The 20,290-nt window shown below is 46.3% G+C and overlaps 1 protein-coding gene across 4 annotated transcripts in view; it reads right to left on the reverse strand.

The window, feature by feature from the left end:
• Window positions 1–977: 977 nt before the first annotated feature.
• The window catches only part of RCAN2 (regulator of calcineurin 2), a 182,649-nt gene continuing 163,336 nt past the window's right edge, over window positions 978–20,290 (reverse strand). For all 4 annotated transcript variants that reach the window (XM_014522083.2, XM_006028215.3, XM_025209598.1 and 1 more), the window contains one exon: window positions 978–8,388. In XM_014522083.2, the coding sequence (XP_014377569.1) occupies window positions 8,228–8,388 (161 nt within the window). In that variant the 3' untranslated portion in view covers window positions 978–8,227. The remainder of the gene's footprint in view (window positions 8,389–20,290) is intronic.

The raw sequence follows: 20,290 nt of genomic DNA on the forward strand, positions 1-20,290 counted from the left end.
AGTGCTCAACCTTTTGGCCCCACAGGCCGGATCAGTGGTGCAGGGCCTGTCTGTGAGCTGGACTGGGTCCTGGGGCCAGTACTGGCTCTTCCCTGCCCCCGGCACTGGGATTGGGTCCGGGGGGCCCACCACCACCTATCCCATCCCCCGTGTGCTGGGATTCAGTCCCGGGGACCCAGCATTGCCCCTGCTGTCCCCTGTGCATTGGGATTGGGTCCTGTGGGCCTGCCACTTCCCCCTTCTGCCCCTCACGTGTTGGGATTGGATCCTGAGGGCCTGGCACCACCCTCTCCTGGTCCCCCACAACAGGACTGGGTCCTGCAGTAGCTTCCCTACCCCTGTCCAGCCCTGTGCATTGGGATTGAGCGCTGGATCGGATCCAGCATGCAGGGTTTGGGGCTCCCCATAGGTGAGAAGATTTGGCAGGAGGGGAACAATGCCCCATCTCTCCCGCCACCAAATTTCCACAACCATGACACTGTGCTGTGGGTTGGATCTGGCCTGTGAGCACCCCGGTATAAATGAACTCACAGAGGCTTCAGAGAAAGGCACAGTAAACCACATTAAACATACATAGGATAAAAGAAAGAGGTTAACTCCCTGCCCGGGTGCTTTTAAGCTTCTATGTAATTTCTGTTCTGTTAAATCTAGTGTCACTTGGCCTATGGCAGTAATATACTATGGGAGATCACACGCAGCCTTGCCAGGTGACATGAACCATGGTGTTTCAGCACAAGAGACAGAGGCTTCCTCCTTTTGGATGAATAACTGGCCTGTTCCAGTTGCCAGTGCTGGTCACTAGAGGGAGGTGTATGCAGTACGGTACACCAGCTTCATATACTGTTGTTACAAACAGCTAGAATGGGTCATCATCGTCACTGTTTTGGGCTGCTTAAAATCATTATACTGTGGTGATTCATGATAATGGGGGGGGGGGGGGGGGGGGGAGGGGAGGAATAAAGCACAAACACAGCTCATTAATTCCACCAAAATGTTTAATACCAGATTAGATTTCCACTGAAGTACAGAGCTAATGTGAATATTTGTACAAAATATATGGTTAAAAATAGTATTGATTTATAATATGTACAGATATGTCACATCTGTGTCAGAAATCCAGACACTTGAATGAGGAGAACATGAGCAGTGGTCTCAGATCCACATAACATACATGAAATACTTATGTAGCTAACCACACTAAGACAGTCTGCCAAATCAACATTAAGGATCAGTCGATAAGGATGACAACATTCCTGTCAGAAATGTCTGAACGTGGAGCACGCTGCTGTAGAACGGATTCAAAACATTCATATTTGCTAAACTGAACGGTGTATGTCGTCAGAGCACTAATGTAGACACAATGAATTTGCACCAGATTAATGGCCAGTCACGTTCAATGATGTATTAAACAAGGCTGATTTTCTAGTGTCTAACAGACAGACCGGTTTACATCTTCTCACTTGATCCTACTCTGAAGGCAGCGGGAAAGCCCATGTTGACTTCAGTGAGAGCAAGATTGGACCATATTGTGTATGTCATGGCTACCAAATTTTATGGCGTTAGATCCTGAAGTCTTTATTTGGGTGCTAAGTGTCTGTAATTCCTATTGACTGTGAGGATCACCGGTGCCTCGCAGGATCAAGTTCCCTGTCCTCACCCAAGCCAGATGTCTGCTACTGAGTGTCCTGTAGCTGCTGTATTGCCAGGAGACTGGTATCCAAGAGTCAACGGGTGGTTTTTACTGTTGCTCTGGGAGTGTGCATGTGTTAGGTAAACCTAACCCCCATGAAAGGAATGAGGTGATTTGAAGGCTTCCTTATGCCTTCTGAGCTCGAATCCCGCGGACTCAGGATCTCACAGGATCCTTGATCTCACTGTCCCACGGGGAGTAAAGGGAAATACAGTTATGCTGTCTTTTAGATGCACATGTTCTCTTCCCAGCCAAAGCAGCTACAGGGGGCTCCAGTTACGCATATTAGACAACAGAGAGCTCTTGCAGCAAACCCCTGCTTGCACATCTACCCAGAGGTGCAGCACCTGTAGAGAAGCTTTTAGTCAGACTGTACATCTTCTTGCAAAGATGATCTTCTGTAGGGATTAATCTAGGACAAAGTGTGAGCTACTAGACTTTCTAAAACAAACACGGCCAAAATCCTTACCAACAGGACTGCTGATTACAGTAGCATGATGCTGGGGGGGAAGAAAGGCTAGGATCTCTGCAGAATTTTAATCTGGGCATTGCTTTTTCCAACAAGCAAACCCAGTACATTCTAGTAATTGATATTGCTGATATTGAAGAGGAGTACAAAAGCTTCAAGATCAGATATGGCTTCACTTTTTCATAAATCAGTGGGGTGGCTAAAGAACTACAGCACTGATTTGTTTTTTTATTTCATACAAATGCTGTTCATTAAAGGATCCCGAACATAAAGGAGGAAGCCTGCTAGTATTGTTCTGTGATTCTGAGCTCTGCTGGCCAGCAGGAGACTCAGTATTTACTTTTAATCAAGGTTATTCTTAATGACCTGCTCAAAATCCCTCTCCCAGGGAAAATAGTTCCAGCTCCATGTCAGAGTACTACAGAGTCATGATCTCCTCAAATAAATTGTTGTACTGAAGCTGGCAACTATTCTAATGAATCAGTCACAAGCTTTTTGTCATCAGGCAGCACAAAGCATTAAGCCCAATCTTGCAAGGTGCTGAGACCCCTCTGGGACTTAGGTGCAAGTAGTGAATTGGTAACAAGAACAGTCCTAGCCAATGCTTGCTCTTCTGGACCATGGAGTATCTTTGTATTTTATACAGCCCTATGCACGATCCATAATAATGCATTTGCACAACTTCACTTGCAAAACTGACTGCACGCAGTCAGGGACTGAGCCAATAAGGCACAGCCCAAATCCTGTAAGTGAGAAATGCCTTCAGATCCCGTTGACTTTTGGGAGTCACTCAGCACCTTGGAGGATCAGAGTCTTACTGCATGCTATCGCTTGAGCATGCTAATGCCCAATACAGAGGTGTAACCCCCCATTTTTGTCTGCGGATTTAGTACCTATTGGAGTTTTGTGCATGTGCATTTTGTTATGAAGATGTGCCCGTATGGAGGCCAAGTTGAGGCCTCTCTGAAAATCCAGGTATTCACTATTGCAACCTCTGAACTGATTTCAGGGCCTGTAGTTTTCCTTTCCACACACTATTGGACACAAATTGCACAAAGACTATTTTTAAATTAAAAGAAAGATCAGATAAAACATCTTACTTGTAGCTTGCATGCTGTACCCAGGCAGCATAACCCTAAAAAGTAGTGAGGGGTTATACAGATATTTCAACCCTGGATCCCAAAGCCTTTGATAAATTATTGCCTTTTTACAGTTCAGATACTGAGAGCTTGGGGTGCTTCAGTTCTTAAGAGTTAGTTTTCACAAAGAATCCCCATTTTCCCCTTGAAAATCAGCTCCCCTTGCAGTGTTTCAAATTGGGCACCAAAATCACTAGTTACATTTGCAAATTCAGACGTAAGTGACTGGCACAAGGTCAAATACAAGAAATCTATGGTTGAGAAGTTAAGAGAATCCAGATCTCTGAGTTCCTAGTCTTCTGCCTCAACCACAATACTTCAACATTGTTGCAGAAGATGAAGAAAAATACCTTACATAAGTTGACATGGTAGACCACAAGCCAGTACTCTGGTATTTTGTGGTAATAGGTATGCTAATCTATGTTAGTAGATTTTATTTTTTAAATTGGGTATTATCTCAATGCCAAGTTACCTATATATATATATGTGTGTGTGTTTAATATATTTAATATATACCTATTTAAATATATATATATAGGTATACACACACACACACCCCCTATGTTTGCCCATATCTTTATAACAGTATCTATGGAACCATTTCAAGTTGGCAGGGACACATATTTGTTCTTTTGGAGTGATGCAAGATACTGCTTGTGCACAATCCCAGGCAAATTCAGTTATGGTAGGATATAAAGCAGTGCAAATTCAAGAAAGTCACTGGAGTCACCGCACTATATATCAGATTTGAATTGTGCTTCATATCCTGCCAGGAATTAAGTCATAATTTCTCCAGAGAACAACAGTGACTGAAGAGCAAGCTTGCAATTGTTACTCATTTCCTTTAACTTCCTCCTCCAAAAGCACAGGGTTACTTTAACTCACCTCCAGTACGTGGCCTGTGATGTACATTTAAGCAGTTCTGATCTATCCAGCAGTGAGCATCACGCTAGCCAGATCATCAGAATAGTTTAGCATTAAAGATCCCTTTTCAAAATGCCAAAGCAAGAAGAACACATCAAGAACTCCTTGTTTGCCATATTTATTTTTTTAAAACTAAGCTCTCAGTTATACAAGTGCAAAAGTGATTCATTAGCTAATAACATTAATACTCCTATAAAATAAAATTAGAATATTTTTAAAGTGTGTTCAGAATAATGGAAATGCTGCTACGTGGTTAACTGTTATAGTGTGAGAACACAGGGCTGTAATCATATCTTGCACAATGACTTAACGGCTGATCGCAAGACATTCCCTTTGTCTCAAGAAAGGCCTTTTTCACTGTTGCTGAATGAAAAGAGAACTAGCCAAATTGGGAGCAAAATAAATGTGAAAAGAGCAGGTTTTGACATATTTTGACCTTATTTAAGGTTTAACAAAAGGACAGATCCATTTCGGTCAGACAGTGGGGCAAGGCTTTGATGGTTGGTTTTGCCACAAGACCTGTAAGTGAGAAATGCCTTCAGCTTGAGCATGAAGACCTGCTAGTGCATTATTCCACTGATGACAGGAACCCCACGAGGGCTCGAGGGTTTCTCCAGCAGCTCGAGGGGGGTACTAGGGCTTTACACATTCTCCACACTTCTCATTTGAAATATCTGAACTCCTTGCTTTGACTGTAGGGTGGTCACATACCTTGTATACGTATTTGTATATTTAAGAGTCTAAATTCTGAGAAAACTGGAGAGGACAAATCAAGAGAGGAGAACAGAAACAGCACTTGTAGACTTCTTCCACTATTGGCTTCATTTCTAACCAGAAATGTGATCAAAGGAGCCACAAGAGGGTGCCATTTCACTGCTGGTAAACCATTTCAATAGTGCCTTACTCTGACTGGGAAAGCAAATTAAAAGAATTGGGAGAATTTCTTAACCACTGAAATCAACACGAATTAGGAGTAATGTAATGCAGCTAATAGTCCTGATTTATAGCAGTTACAAAGCAGAATCAGTTTCTCAGTGTTGCAAATAGACAAGTGAAAGACAGTAGCTGAGTCTGTAGTTGCTACACAGATAAATCCCCACTGAAGTCAATAAGGGTTTCGCCTACTATGGAAACAGAAGATCTGAACTCCTAATTTTACCTAAACATTTACAATTCAAAATGGTCATAAGCCTGTTTTTTACACCAGTCAGGATTTGGCTGCTGGTGAGATACAAAGCTCTCTCGACAAACTTACAAATGCTCTTAGTGTCATGGTAGTGAGGTTATATCATCAGAATTATTTTTCTTTGCCAAAGGCAATTTATATAAAGTGATTTATAAACCTTGATTTGCAGCTGCCACCGGATGATTTATAAACCTTGATTGCAGCTGCCACTGGATGTTCTCTGAGTTACTCCAATCTTCTAACTGTGGTTATATTTCTGGGGATTAGAAATGAAGCTGTTTCCCACTCCTTCCAGGATAGTATCCGACAGCCCCACTTTTAGGACAGAGAGTAGTCAGTGAACGGAGCCAACTTTTAACTGTTCCTCATACATGTATCCCATAGTGCACTTTGAGATAATGAGACATTTAAGAAAACATTGAACTAAAACTGCATCACTCACAGTAAGATGTGTGAATCAGAGTGGCACCTAAACATTATAGATCCAAACTTCCCAAAAGTTTGGATGTGTTACAGGGACTAAGTATGCCCCCCTGATCCTCAGTTAATGTACACTGGATTCAGTGGAACTATGATGACAGAACAGCTGAGGATCTGGTCTTAAAATGTCTTCCACGTCAAAGCGACTATTTTACTGAGGAACGTGTTCAATTTAACCGTCATGTAAAAGTACTATTCAAGTGTAATCCTGTCTAAAACCAATGGGTCCTAATATCAAACTAGCTTTTCATCTACTTGGGGACTAAAAAGAGGATTGTACTCCTTGTACGAAGTTGCTTTCTGTACTGTTTGCAATCAGAGTGCTCAGATTGTAGTCCCCGAGTACATGGTTATTCAAAATCATACACTTTTCACTGTTTGAATCAATTTTGAATGCATCACTGTAAAGCAACAAAGTGAAACATCTGAAAACCTATTCTTTAAAAGAGCATTTACTTCCTGACCAAAAAGCTGTTAGTCAAGTCCCTTTTAGGTTACATCAATTTCTTTTGCACCGAACATGCTCGTTTAACCTAGGTGTTATCATATGCAAAGCAATGCCCATATGCACTGAGAAGCACTGCTTTAAGGTTTGTGCACAGGCAAAACTCCTGTTCAGCAAAAATACTCAAAAATGGCAATGGTTAGGGAAGTATAAAAATGGCCTGTTCTTACTCTCTCAGATGTGTTCTCCCCATGTGTTTTAAGCACTCTTTCTGCAGAGTGCAGTGACAAATCTGCTTTTGCTCCTCTGAATTTACTAAGCCAAGACCAATGTGAGCTCGATTCTACTGAAACCTGAATATCCACATCATTAATTCAGATCCTGCCTTCTCTCAGAAACTCACTCCCAAGGTTTTATGGCAGAATCTTGATGACAGAAATGAGTATCGCTTTCAGAACCTAGAGCGAGCTTCCAAGTGTTGAGCAGAAGAGCTTTGAGTCACTTCAAGGGAAGCAGAACTGCAATTCACTGTGCCTTGATCCTGACGTGTTTAATGCACATGCTTAATTTTTTTCTAATATTAATTTCAATGGAACTACTAATATGCCTAAAGTTAAGCACATGCCTATGTACTTGCAAATTCAGGGCTTAGATCCCTAAAGCATGTTCTCAAAATGGTGAGTGCGCATGAGAAAAATTAACGTGGAGGATCAGCCCAGATAGAAACTTTGGATGTCTCTTAAGTACTGCCTGCTACCAGCCACGATGAAAGCTTAAGAAAGCATTGGTAATTCTGCACATCTTGTGAGTGGCAAGGGTGTGCAGGACCGCGTGAAACAGGCAAGTAAATTTCATGCAGTTTAAGTTCAAGTTTAATGATGGTCCTGTTTTATTTGGCCTGAAAAAAAGACTGCATACACCTCAATATGGGCCTAAAACACATCAAGCAAAGGAGGGAAAAGCTGATTATTTGAGATGGGCAAATATTTGCTAATAGCTGGAGTGTCAGGGCTATTTAGCCACCCCAGAAACCTCTACCTACTCCTGGGGTTTGCTACTACTGTGAGATAGCAAAGAATAGACAATGCAATCGAGAGATGGTTTCTTCTTCCTTAAACTCAAGAGAGCAGGAGAGGGAAGTACCACTTGTACTGCTCCTAATGAGAGGGAAAGTGAGGATTCCCTACTGCTGGCAGCCTGGCTTCTTTCATTGGAAGAAAAAAAAATGAAGGACATCTGACCCTTCATAAGCTGCTTTGGCCTCCACTGCCCACGGCACGCTACCGCCAGAATGAGAGGGCTAGTGTTTTCTGCAGCTGAAGGGGCAGGAGTGTTTCATTCCTTCTACTATTGCTGAAAAATGTAGTGAACTTGCTGCTCCCCAGAGCAAGTTCCCAGGGGGGGCTGTGGGGTCCTCCCTGCTTGGCAGGTGGAGGGGAATGGTTTAAGGCCATCAAGCTGCCACCTCATAAAATAAAACCAGGTAACACATGAGGGAGAAGGGGGAAGCCAGGTTTGAGCCCTCCTTTAGGAAGGGGAGCAGAAACTGATGTTCTGGTGTGTGAATATTAGTCCTGATGCCAGCTAATGTGCCCATCACTAGTGTACTTGGTGATACTTCTGGCTCTGCTATCGTTATGGTGTGCAGCATTATGCAGTGAAAACCCCTCCCCAGCTGGTTTTAGCCCCTTCCAGATGGCATGTGATATGCTTATGTAGTCAAAAGATGTTTTCCTAGCCCTTTCATTAGATAGGCTTAGTCAAAGGGAAGGGATTTCAATGAGCTGGATGTCCTAGTACCCATGTGGCAACAGCTGCCCTTCAACAAAACCAAGCAAACAGAGAAAGAAAGAGGCGAGCTTGAGGAGGGGAGTGCTGCTTCTGCTGGGGATACTCAGTTAGATACCGGAGGAGGCAGGCCGGGGCGCCGGGTCTGGATAATTTTTGGTTTGGGAGAATTCTTTGGGTCCTCTTCTTCCTCTGCGTCGCTGTCGCAGACGTGCACCACCACGCTCGGGGTGGACTCTGTCCCTGCGTGCAGCTCGTACTTCTCTCCTGGAAGCAGACACAAGCAGTTAGGTCACAAGGCGCCCGTATGGAAGAACGCAATGCTCACAGTGCCCTTGACAGTTTCTAGGAATTGCCCTGATTCAGCGATCTGGGGAGCACAGATGCATAGTTGCTGACCCCAAGAGCAGGCAAGGGCAGGCACTAGCTCAGTCAGAGCATGTTTTTCTGTGAGTCTTTGTTTGCAGGAAGGGTCAGCACCTGTTGCTGCTACATGGCATGTTGGCCACCAATGGCTTCACTGGGCCAAGTGTGGGACAGGAGGAGGCACTAGATAAACATCATCTGCATTGCCACCTATCCTAGGAGTTTTGCGCAGGCCCAGTTATACCGGGCACTACAATCCAAGCGCAGACAAGGCTTAAGAGCATGAGACCAAAGGCAGCCATTTATAGCTGAAGGGCCCAACCCCAAACCTTTAGGCACTGGGGAAATTCAAATCTTGAGCCAAATTTAATGGCTGCCCCTCTTTATCTAAAATGGGCCCAGCCACAGTGTCAAACTCCCTTGGTTTCTGAGATTGCTCAGATCCAGTTACAAGTATCAAGGCTTGGTCTCACCTCTATGTTCTCTAATTCTTGTAGGCTACAAAGGATGGCTTATCACTGATAGTAACAGCTGTAGCGGTAAGCATCTCTACACGTCCTTCATGATGGCAAACAGGGAACAGCATTTACAGAGCATTTGTGATAACTGTTATTTGGGATGAGCCAGGGACTTCTAGAGCTGGTGCAACTTGGATTAGAGCCAAGACCCTTTAGCAGGGGCTGTGCTGGACTCAGATACCCTCTGCAGACCAGCCACAGAGCGAATCCTCAAGCGCTTATCAGTGTGACACACTTGGAATTTATAAACCACTCATCCTCGCACATTCCTTGACACCCACCCCAGGCCTCTGCAAGGCAGATCAGTGTGGCAAAGGTGGAAACACAGCAAAGAAGAGGCTGAGCCAGGCTTGGCACTCAGGATTTCCTAACTCCCTGCTCTGTGCAGTGCTTTGCCTAGACAGGTCCCAAGGCTGTATTGTGGGACAATGGGATCAAACCCCAAAAGGTAGATTTGAGAAGAATGTTAAGAAAAAGTTAAGAAAATATGAAATCTGATACACTGGACTGGTCTCTCAGAGAAAATGTGCTGGCAGCTCTAACTCAGCTGGAGAAGCACTTAGCGGGCAGATGAGAGAACTTCTCATAAGAGGTCGTTTTAACTTCTGGGCCCTGCAACCACCTTGCAGTTAGTTTCAATCTGATGAACTGACACCACTCTCAGACTGCTGCTGAGGCCAAGCAGGCAGCGCATGCTCACTGTAAAGTGGTCTGGGAGGAGAGCGGATCCCACAGTGCTGGGTGGGATCCCACAGTGCTGAAACCCCCAAGTGCAGTGAAAGCAGATCCCATAGCGCTGAAACCCCCGAATCCTGCTTGCCTTCACAGAAATACCTAGTACACTTTGTTTGTATTACGCTAGGAGCCTAGGGACTCCCACCAGGAAGCCCACTGCAGTAGCGACATAGAAGCAAAACCAAAATACGGTCCCCACCCCAGAGAACAGCCAGTCTGCTTTACAAACTGTTGACTCTGGGCCTGAGCCTGGAAAACTTCGCTCGTATGGCTAGTCTTTGAGAGTCCCATCTTTGACAAACAATTCCTGGCAAGTGTAGGGATTGCAGGGTTGGATCCTATCATTGCACATAACTACTTCAGCTATGAGACAGTGATTGCGCTGATGAGCTGTTAATCCAAGTGAGGTCTACGGGCCTGGGATTAGAGGAGATGGTGCATTTTTGTCCGAAGGATGGAAGGCAACTTTATGATCAAGCAAATGAATAATAGCTAGAAGTCAGGCTTCTTGCTGGGAGAGATTTTATTGCTGTGATCTCATTAACAGTGACATTTAACTGCTCTATTTTTGGAAATCTTTCCCTCAGATCCAAATCAAGAAAAGCATTAAGGGCCATGTTGATAGGCTAAAATATAAAAAGAAATAGCTTAGTTGTGGTGTGTTGAGAAATTCTATGGTTTCGCTTTGCCTATTTTCCCTGCAGGCTTCAGCTAATTTCTCAACGCTCGGCTGACGTCAGCACTGCCAACCAGCACTGAAGGCTACATTGGTCATTGTCAGCTACAAAGAGCTCTGCAGTGCTGCACGCACACAAAGCCGGGCCATTTCCTCGCAGACCGATGCTGTACAGTAAATCACATTCACTGCCCTCTTAAAAGGTAGTCATCCCAGCTCAAATGCAACATGCTTTTACTGCTCCAATCTTTCCTGGAAGGTTTTGAAAAGGAAAAGTGGAAATGACAATACTAGAATAAATACCCACCAATCTTAGGCACAAGTAATAGCAAATGCAGTTGACAGGTTGCAACTGTGACATCAGGTTGTAACTGATGTCACTTGGACAAATCAAGACTCCTTTCACCCTTAAACAAGTTCACAAAGCATCCAAGTGACCTCAATAATTGTGAGCACAATTTTGTATTCACAGTTATTCATACCTGCAAAACTGTGAACCGAAACATCAAAGTCTTTCTATGGGTAAATAAAGAATGTGGCCAGTATAACTAAGTTATCTGAAGAGTCACGTGCAATCAGCAGTATCTTTATAAAAGGACAACCTGGTTTCTAAAACTAATTTTTATTTTGACCTTTAAACAGAATACTACTGACGTAGTATAACATGTTCAAAGTAATAAACGTCAAGGTAATAAACAGATTATGAAAATGCAATAGATCTTCCCTTTTCTTAAGTGACCCTGACAGGCTAAAAACCGTGGGCCAAAACTCAGCTACTGTACCTTGAAGTAGCTCCATCAAAGTGTTTGGGATAATTAATCATTAATCCTAGTTACGTTCACAGCCTTCATTAGATGGTTTGTCCAGATGGTAGTAGTATGAATAAGGCACCCCAGTTTCTGTAGCTAATAGCACACAGGCTGCAAGGTGTCTGGCATCATATCCATCTTCCCTTGAGCAACCCACCAACAATGGGATCTACAATGGTGGGTTGTTGGTGCAACCTGTCAACAGCTGGCATGACCGAGTGCAGCCTACAGTGTGAGTCCAGAGTGAGGCTCAAATTCACGCCTCTGATCTGTGGAGAGATGCCTTGAACACTCAGCCTTGTGCTTCTCTGCTTACATGGAGCTGTGCCAAATCATACTTGCTGAGCATGTAGACCAGGGGCGGGCAAAGTCTGGCCCGTGGGCTGGATCCAGCCGGTAGTGGCCTCCATTTCCCTGCAGCCCGTGCCTGCGTGGCTGGAGCCAGTTTCCATGGAGAACCCAGTAGCAGCTACGCTGTGATAGCGTGGGGCCAGAGACTGGCCCCAGCAGCGCTGGCAGGAAGCACCAGCGCCAGCCTCTTCCTGGTAGGGGGCTGAGAGGGGTGGGTTCAGCTGCTGCTGCCTGTGCAGGGTGGGCAGTGGCGGCACTACTGGGAGGGGTGGTGACAGGGAATTTTGGGGTGGCTATAGCCCCCCAAAGCTCCCCCTAGCACTGCCCCTGCTGGCAAGGCACGTGGCAGGGCAGGGAACTGCTCAGGGGCCAGGCTGGGATCTTGTGGCGGTGATAGCGAGATCCAGAGCCAGCGCAGAGCCACGATCTGCAGCCTGCATGCTCCAGGCAGGAGCATTTTGCCTGCCCCAGGTGTAGACAGTACCATTGCCAAACTGTTGTGTATTCTCCAAAACAGAGGAAAGTTTGATTCAGGAACAAGAAATAAAAATAAAAAGGTCCTGTCAGTGGAACAGCTCAGCAGAAAAATGAAGTCACAAGCAGTGAAGTTTTTTCCTTAGGTGTTGGCTTTTGTACCAAGGAAGCAAACTCTAAATCAGAACAGGGGATCAAAATTGTGACGAGCAGCCCACTTTTCCTGGTGCAGGGCATGTCTACATGTGCATTAAAGTTATTTACCTCTGGGCACTTTTACACGTGCTCCAGGGGGCCGGGGGTGGGCGGCTCTGAGAGCCACTCTAATTAAAGCGCTGCTGAGTTTCGTGTATCAGTGTCCCTGCACTTAAAAATGGGAGCAGGGGTGCTTGAACTAAAGCTCGTTCAATGAGCTTTAGTTCAAGCAACCCCGCCACCATTTTTAAGCATGGGGACTCTGATGCATGAGACACAGAAGGCTGCTGGAGCGTGGCAATTGTCATGCTCCCACAGGCTCGATTAACTGAGTCTGCTCCGACACCCTTGAATTCCAGCATGTCGGAGCAGTACAGGCACCCTCCAGTATGAGGTACTAAATTAGCACGCGTTAGGCTGCACTAATATTCAGTACTGCATTTGCATGCTTTTTTAGTGACACAATGCACAGTAGGCTATTTTATTGTGCATTAGTGTAATGTCACAGTTTTTTCCATGACACTTTAATGTGCAGTGAAATAGTCTACTATGCATTAAAGTGCATGTGCAGATGTGCCCGCTGAGACCTCCCAATGGCCTCTAATCTCCCTAACTGCTTGGAGCCACCATACCCAGATCATCTCAGTATGTGCTTCGGTGGGACTTATGCAAGAACGAGACATATAGGGCGTGTTCCCACAAGCACGCACATGCAATTTGTGGTGCCTCAAAGCCACTTAATTGAGGAGAGACAAATCACACCCAGCGCATGTGCACCATGGTGCTAATTTGCAACTTGGTGGGGTTTTTTTGACACTGGGATCTCCCGGAGATCCCAGTGTCAACAAAACTCACCACTAAAAAAACTGGTGCGCTGTGTGTGTCACCAAAAACGGGAGCCTGGCTGGCCAGAGCCACGCTGGCTGCCGGCCAGGCTGCAAGCAGCTGACTCAGTGCCACTGATGCCACACGAGGCCTCCGACCCCAAGTAAGCTGCTGGGGCCATCACCAGTGCTGGCCCCAGCCTCCCCTACCCCACCCAGATCCCTTTGCTGCATGCTAGAGAGACAAATGTGCCACTGCCATTTGTTCCCGAGGGAAACGTGTGCCCCTGCATGTGCATGATTGTGGGGATGCACCCATAAGGATAAGGAGTGTTTCAAATGGTCTGGCACTAGCACCCTAAAAACTCAATGTGTACCTGAATCTACCAGGTGCTTCCATTCAGGATTGCACGGGTTCCTAGGCAGCTGCACTTAGGTAGGTGCTTCTATGAAGAAGAGAAGTGGAACATGCATTTTGGGGGCTTCATTCCCACTCTCCCCCCACCTAACTCCAGATTTCTCCCCAGAAAATAGCCAAGCTCCCAGAGAATGCCAAGCCTAGCTCACATCAACAGCAGTGAACTCAGCTCCAGAACAATAGTGGCAGTGATGCCACCCACCTTTTGCCCAAAAGTCTACTGGGCATTCACCCATGACATAGGATCTGTGAACCCTCATCCTGAATACTCTCACCCACAGCCCCCACTTCCAAGGAGAATGCCCAGCCACCTGGCCATGGAACAAGCTACATGCCGCCTGTCCCATTCAAGCTGGGCCACTGGGCAGCCGAGAGTGCAAGAATCACAGGCCAGGAGAACAATGAGAACAAGCAACAGGGAGTCTGTATCTGCCTCCCCGTGGTTAGGATGCTCTCTTGGAGACGGGGACTTCTAGGTTCTTGCCCCACTCCCAGGTTATTTCTGCTTCTCAAGCAGCCACTGTGCATAAACAGCACTGGGAAAAGAGGCCAGAATCCACAGCTTTCCTGACCCAGAGCAGTGCGCAGATCACAAGGTTACAAGGGCAGGCTTCCTCCTGTTTACTCCCAGCCTGGTTTGGGCATCTGTACATGGCGCACAGACATTGAAAATCAGAAACAACACCCCTGGCAGTACAGAAGTGAATCCAGGACTCTGTAAAGGAAGACAGCTGGGGTTAAACCCCATGTTCATCTGAGGATCCAGCTCACAGGTTGTTTCTGCCTTTCACCCAAAAGCTGCCTATTCCCTATCTGACACATTTCATAAATTCCCCATAGCACAGCCTAGGACCAGGACTCACTGAAAAGCAAACTTAAGGTTCGGAAACATTTTCTAAATCCTCCAAGTGGAGAATAAACTTTACATCTTTATTTATACCTGTTAGGACAGATTCAGTCCCAGGGCAAGTGGGAGCAGCTCCATGGACTGCAGCAGAGTTGGACTGTTCCCATTTAGTACAAGGCATGGCTGGACCTCTTCTCAGGGACTGTTATGTTTAGAAAGCAAGATTACAATTATTTTAAATGACGTACAAGACCAAGGGCAATCTGACCAGCCTCAGGCACTGGAAGAACAAGACATCTAAGCCAAGAGCTACTGAGGCTCCGGCATGATCATCTTTTATTTATTCACTAGCAAAGTGCCCATCAAGAATGACGGACGGGCGGGCGGGCGGCAGGGACGGAGCGACACCACCCACCACCCCGTGCTGCCGCCACTCCGCGTGCAACCCCCCCACTTTATGTCCAGCCCAGTGTGTCCCCCCACACGACACACCCACACCACACACACCCAGCCACATGCCACACACACACACACACACACAGCCATGTGCCACATCCACCCACCTGCACAGCACATATATCCAGCCACAGGCCACACACACACACAACCTGCCACACCACACACACACATCCACCCACTCACCCAGCCACATGCCACCCATCCACATGCCACATACACTCCTCCACCCACACAGCCCCATGCCATACACACACACCCAGTCATGTGCCACACACCACATACACACAGCAAGTCACATGTCACACATACACCCAGCCACACACACACCCAGCCACATGCCACCCACCCACCCAGGCACACGCCAAACACACACACCCAGCCACACACCACACACACACACACAGAGCCACCCCACCCCCCCCCCCCCCCCCCCCCCATCCCCCACATGCCAGCCCCTCCCACCAAGCCACACACCACATACACACACACACCCATCCAGCCACACATGCCACACCCACCCACATGCTGCATGCTGCACACACCCAGCCACACCCATATGCCACACATACCCAGCCACACGCCACCCTCCCAGGCCACACGCATGCCACACACACACACACACCCAGCCACACACACACACACACAGCTACATGCCACACCATGCCCCCCTCCCCCTGCACAGCGGAGCACACCCTGGCCCCCACCGCCCCTGTCTCACCTCGCCTGTGTGTCTCTCTGTCAATAAGCTCCGGGCAGCGCATGTGCAGTTGGCCTGGAGCATTAAGGATAGACAGACACACAACCAGAAGTAGTGCACTTTTATTATATTTGAATTCTTTCTGCCACACATGACATACACTTCATAGGCACCCAATGTACAGGTGAGGGCAGGCATCAGGTCTCCTGGGAGAATCCTGTTTTGTGTAAGATGGGGTTAGCTGATGTATCTGCTAAACATATCATTGTCCACAGCAGAGCTGGTACTTATTTGTACTTCTGACTCCTTGATAAACCCTGCTCCCTACCACTGCAAGATATTCTAGAAGCAGATGGACGAGATCTGGCATACACCGTTCTCCCTCCCCATTCTCTTCTTCACTCTATAAGTAGCACCAAAGTTTACCATCTACCGCCTCCTAAAACTTCTCTAACTACCCCAGTGTCACCATCCCTGCATTAAAGCCCCTTCTCAATTTAATTATGGTGTGGTCTCATCCTGCCCTTAGAAAAACAACCTTGATCTTGCCTCCTTTTCCAACTACTGCCCCATCTCCTGTCTTCTTTGACCTATATATATATATATATACACACACACACTCCAAAAGTTACCCTGAGTTCCTTTCCCCAAACCATAACTCTAAATAGACTCAAAGGGCACATCCCTGCAAGCGGAAACATGCTTTCCCCATGGATATACAGCAGCGGCATATTTGTTGCTGCTGTTCCTGGGCACTCCCCTGCATTTCCGCTTTGGTGCAAGCAAATTGCCCTGGGTGAGGTAAGGGAGGCTGGAGCCAGCACCCGGGCTGGCCCCAGCAGCCTTACCTGCGCTGGGGGCCTCCCAGGGCAGCAGCAGTGGCAGTCCGGGTGCGCGAAGCCTAGCTGGCAGCTGGAGTGTGGCTCTGACTGGCCAGGCTCCAGTTTTTCGCAGCACACACTGCTGCTACATGTGCCACCCTGCTTTTTTCTCCCACCGCTTTTTTTAGATACTGGTATTTCACGGTATCTAATTTTACAAACAGATTCACGAATGCCACGCACATTTCATGGCACCTCAAAAGACTTTGAGGTGCTGCAAACCAAATGATCCTGCTTGTGGGGACATGGCTAATGAGGTGTTCAGTTGACTTGTCCTGAGCAATCTCAGAGCCTCTGTCCCATTTTCATCTCTGTTGACTTCTTAGTTGCTTGTCACTGTCAATCATAAGATCTTTTCAGTATCTTGTCCTACTTGGGCTTCAGTGACTGCATGCTCTCCTTATCCTCCTCTTACTTCTGTGGCAATATCTTCAGCATCTCCTCCGGTGGGGCCTCTCATTTTCTGTAACTGTCTTTGGTTCCTTTCTCCCCTTTTAGGTGGATGAAAATTTAAATGATGTGGCAAATCATCTAACTGAACTAATAAAGAAAATACCCATGTCAATTTAGTTGGAAAAATGGCATGAGATTTATCAAATAAATTCTACCAGCTGTAATCTGCCTGGGGGGAATGATGTGCAAAAAAATGAAGTTATAGCACATATATCATCTTGAGTTACCAGAACCTGTTCCTAAGACACTCCAAGCCATATGGACCTAGTAGAAACGTTATTCAAATGTAATCTTGTAATGTAATTCAGTTGTAATCTTGCACTATTCAAATGTGTCTGGAACCATTTGCTTCAATAACGTTAACCGTAAGAGAATTTACAACGTCTGGACAGTTGCACATAGGGCAGTAACACCATAGGAATAATCTGGTAATCACACAAAAATTAATGGCACGTGGTTTTCTATTCATTTGAGTCAGTATCATGACCTTTTATTGATGGCCTTCTCTTGTACTCTGAAGCTCTTTTGTGTGGCAAAGTAGGGATTTTATGGGCTTGATTAATTAGGAACCAACGCAGGGTAGAAGTATTATTAAGCCATTTCCTTCTTCCTTGTTCTGAATCACGATCAAATATGAATAGGTTCAGAGCTGTCTGCTCCACTTACATGTGCCATTAGCCCCATAATAATGCCTTCCAGTTACAGTCCCTTAATCCAGAATGCTTTACAAACATTGTGGGTCAGATTCTGTCTGGCCTTCATGAGGGTGAGCTGGGTAGGGGACAGTGTCAGCCAAGCTCATCACTTGCCTTCATCATAAGAATCACCACAGCTGAGAGCAGGACTTGCTTCCCACTAGCTCCCTCTCCAGGAAAGCATTCACTCTAGGAAAGTATGAGCTATAGCAAAGGGAAAGGAGCCACAACCTCCCACACTTCCCGAATGAGGAACATTGTGTACCCTTTAGTGGATGGTGAAGTGGAAGCATGACCTCTTGGAGCAGGGTTACCCTATGCCACCCTCAGTCTGAGGCTACACCTTAGCAGCACAGTTGTGCAGGAAACAGTTTGCAGCAAAAATCTGATATTTCACTATTTTTCCATGGAGCAGTGATGTGAAGCCCAGTCTTTTGTTGTCATGAGAAACATGAGACAATCTAGAAAAGGCAGCAAACTAGAGATTAGGACAGTTACACAGGATGTTGGAAACCCAGGTTCAAGACAGGCAGAGAAGAGGCTTGAACCTGGGTTTCCATGTTGAGCGGGGCGGATGCCCTAATCATGGGTCTATTGAGGCATAAGATCTCTTGCCACCAGAAATCCCATGCTGGATCATAGGCTCGCAGGCAAGAAGGGCTGGAAGGGACCTGTGAGGTCATACAGTCCAGTATCCTGCCCAAGACAGGCTCACTCCTGAATAAATCACCCCAGCCAGTGCCTGTGCAACCTGCTCTTGACGATTTCCAGGGGTGGAGATTCCACAACTTCTCTAGGTAGCTTGTTCCACTGCTTAACACACCCTCACAAGGAGAAAGTTCTTCCTGATCTCCAACCTAAATTTCTTCTGTTGAAGTTTAAGGCCATTGCTCCCAGTCCTATCCTCTACTGCCACAGAGAATAGTCTGCCTCCATCCTCCTTATAATCATCTTTCAGATATTTAAAGACTGTTATAAATCCCCCCTCAGCCTTCTTTTCTCCAGGCTAAAGGGGAAGTTACAGGTCACACTTGGACCACACTCAATCTTTGGAATGTCAAGCAATGTTCAAGTTAGAACATATGGGAGCAGTCGCACATTAAGGGTTAATGTCATTTCTTGCCTGCAGAGCTCTGACTTGCCACTATAGGGCTGGTGAGCAGGGGCATTGCTAGGAGCCATGACATCCGTACTCTGGGTGGGGGGGGGAAAGTGGAACAGTGCATCCTGGGATGCTAGAGGACTGCAAATTGCTTGTTTTATCTTTGGGGAGTAGACTGAAGTTACCCTAATATGAATTTAGTAGCAGAGCCCAGAGTTTACCCTTGCCTGAAGCAGTGTAACTTTGAGATACTCAGAGGGCACTTAGCACAAGTTAACGAGCTTTAACATGCAAACACTCAGGGCACTTATACACATCCAGGGAGGCTGCCCCGACATGCTGTAAATCCAGCGCATCGGACCAGATTCGATTAATCGAGTCTGCTGGAGCGCGGAAATTAATGTGCTCCAGCAGCCTCCAGCATCACATGTATCAGTGTCCCTGTGCTGAAAAATGGTGGCAGGGGCACTTTGAACTAAAGCTTGTTGAATGAGCTTTGGTTCAAAGTGCCCTGCCACCATTATTTCAGCATAAGGACGCTGATACCTGTGACGCTTCGGCACTTTTAATTAGCACAGATCGCCAATTAAAGCACTCCTCCCCTGCCTCCCAGAGCATGTCTATAAATGCCCCCTCATTTGAAGTGCCCTTAGGATGGTCTAAGTATAACATGTCATTTCACGCTAGGTAATCCTAGTTCTATTAGTCTTTCCTCTTAATTCATGTTTTTCAGGCTTCTAATCACTTTGGTTGCTCTCTGCTGGACTTTCTTATCTGTCCACATCCTTCTTGAGCTGTAGGGCCCAAAACTGGGCACACTACTGTAGGTGAAGCCTCACCAGGGCTGAATATAGCAGGAGAATGACTTCCCTTGCTTTGCAAGCGACACTTTTGTTAATACCACCCAGGATGCGGTTGGCTTTTTGCAACAAAAGCACACTGCTGGCTCATATTCAGCTTATGCAAATGCCAAGCCCTTTTCAGCAGTACTGCAGCCCAGCCACTCATCCCCCAGTCTGAATCACTGTATGCAATTATTCTGTCCCAAATGCAGGACTTTGCACTTGTCCTTGCTGAATATTATCTGATTAATTGTAGACCATTTCTCCAGTTTATTCCAGGTCATTCTGAATCCTAGCCCTGGCCCCCAGGAAGTCTACAACTCCCCCCAACTTGGTGTCATCCACAAATTTGCTAAACGTGCAGTCAGTCCCATAGCCCAAATCATTAATGAAGATGTTATACAATACTGGACCCAGGGCAGCCCCTGGGCAACCCCACTTGATACCTTCTCCCAACTAGATATTGAGCCATTGATGAATCCTCATAGAGCATGATGATCCAAGTCAGTTATGTATCCACTTTAGTACTTTCATCTAGGTTGTATTTCCTTAGTTTATTCCTGAAAATCACAGAATCATAGAAAATTAGGGTTGGAAGGGACCTCAGGAGGTCATCTAGTCCAACCCCCTGCTCAAAGCAGGAACATCCCCAACTAGATCATCCCAGCCAGGGCTTTATCAAGTCAGGCCTTAAAAACCTCCAAGGATGGAGACTCCACCACCTCTCTAGGTAACCTGCTCCAGTGCTTCACCACACTCCTAGTGAGAAAGTGTTTTCTAATATCCAACCTAAACTTCCCTTGCTGCAATTTGAGACCATTGATCCT

This window comes from Alligator sinensis, unplaced genomic scaffold, assembly GCF_000455745.1.
Source record: "Alligator sinensis unplaced genomic scaffold, ASM45574v1 scaffold1156_1, whole genome shotgun sequence".
NCBI lineage: Eukaryota > Metazoa > Chordata > Crocodylia > Alligatoridae > Alligator > Alligator sinensis.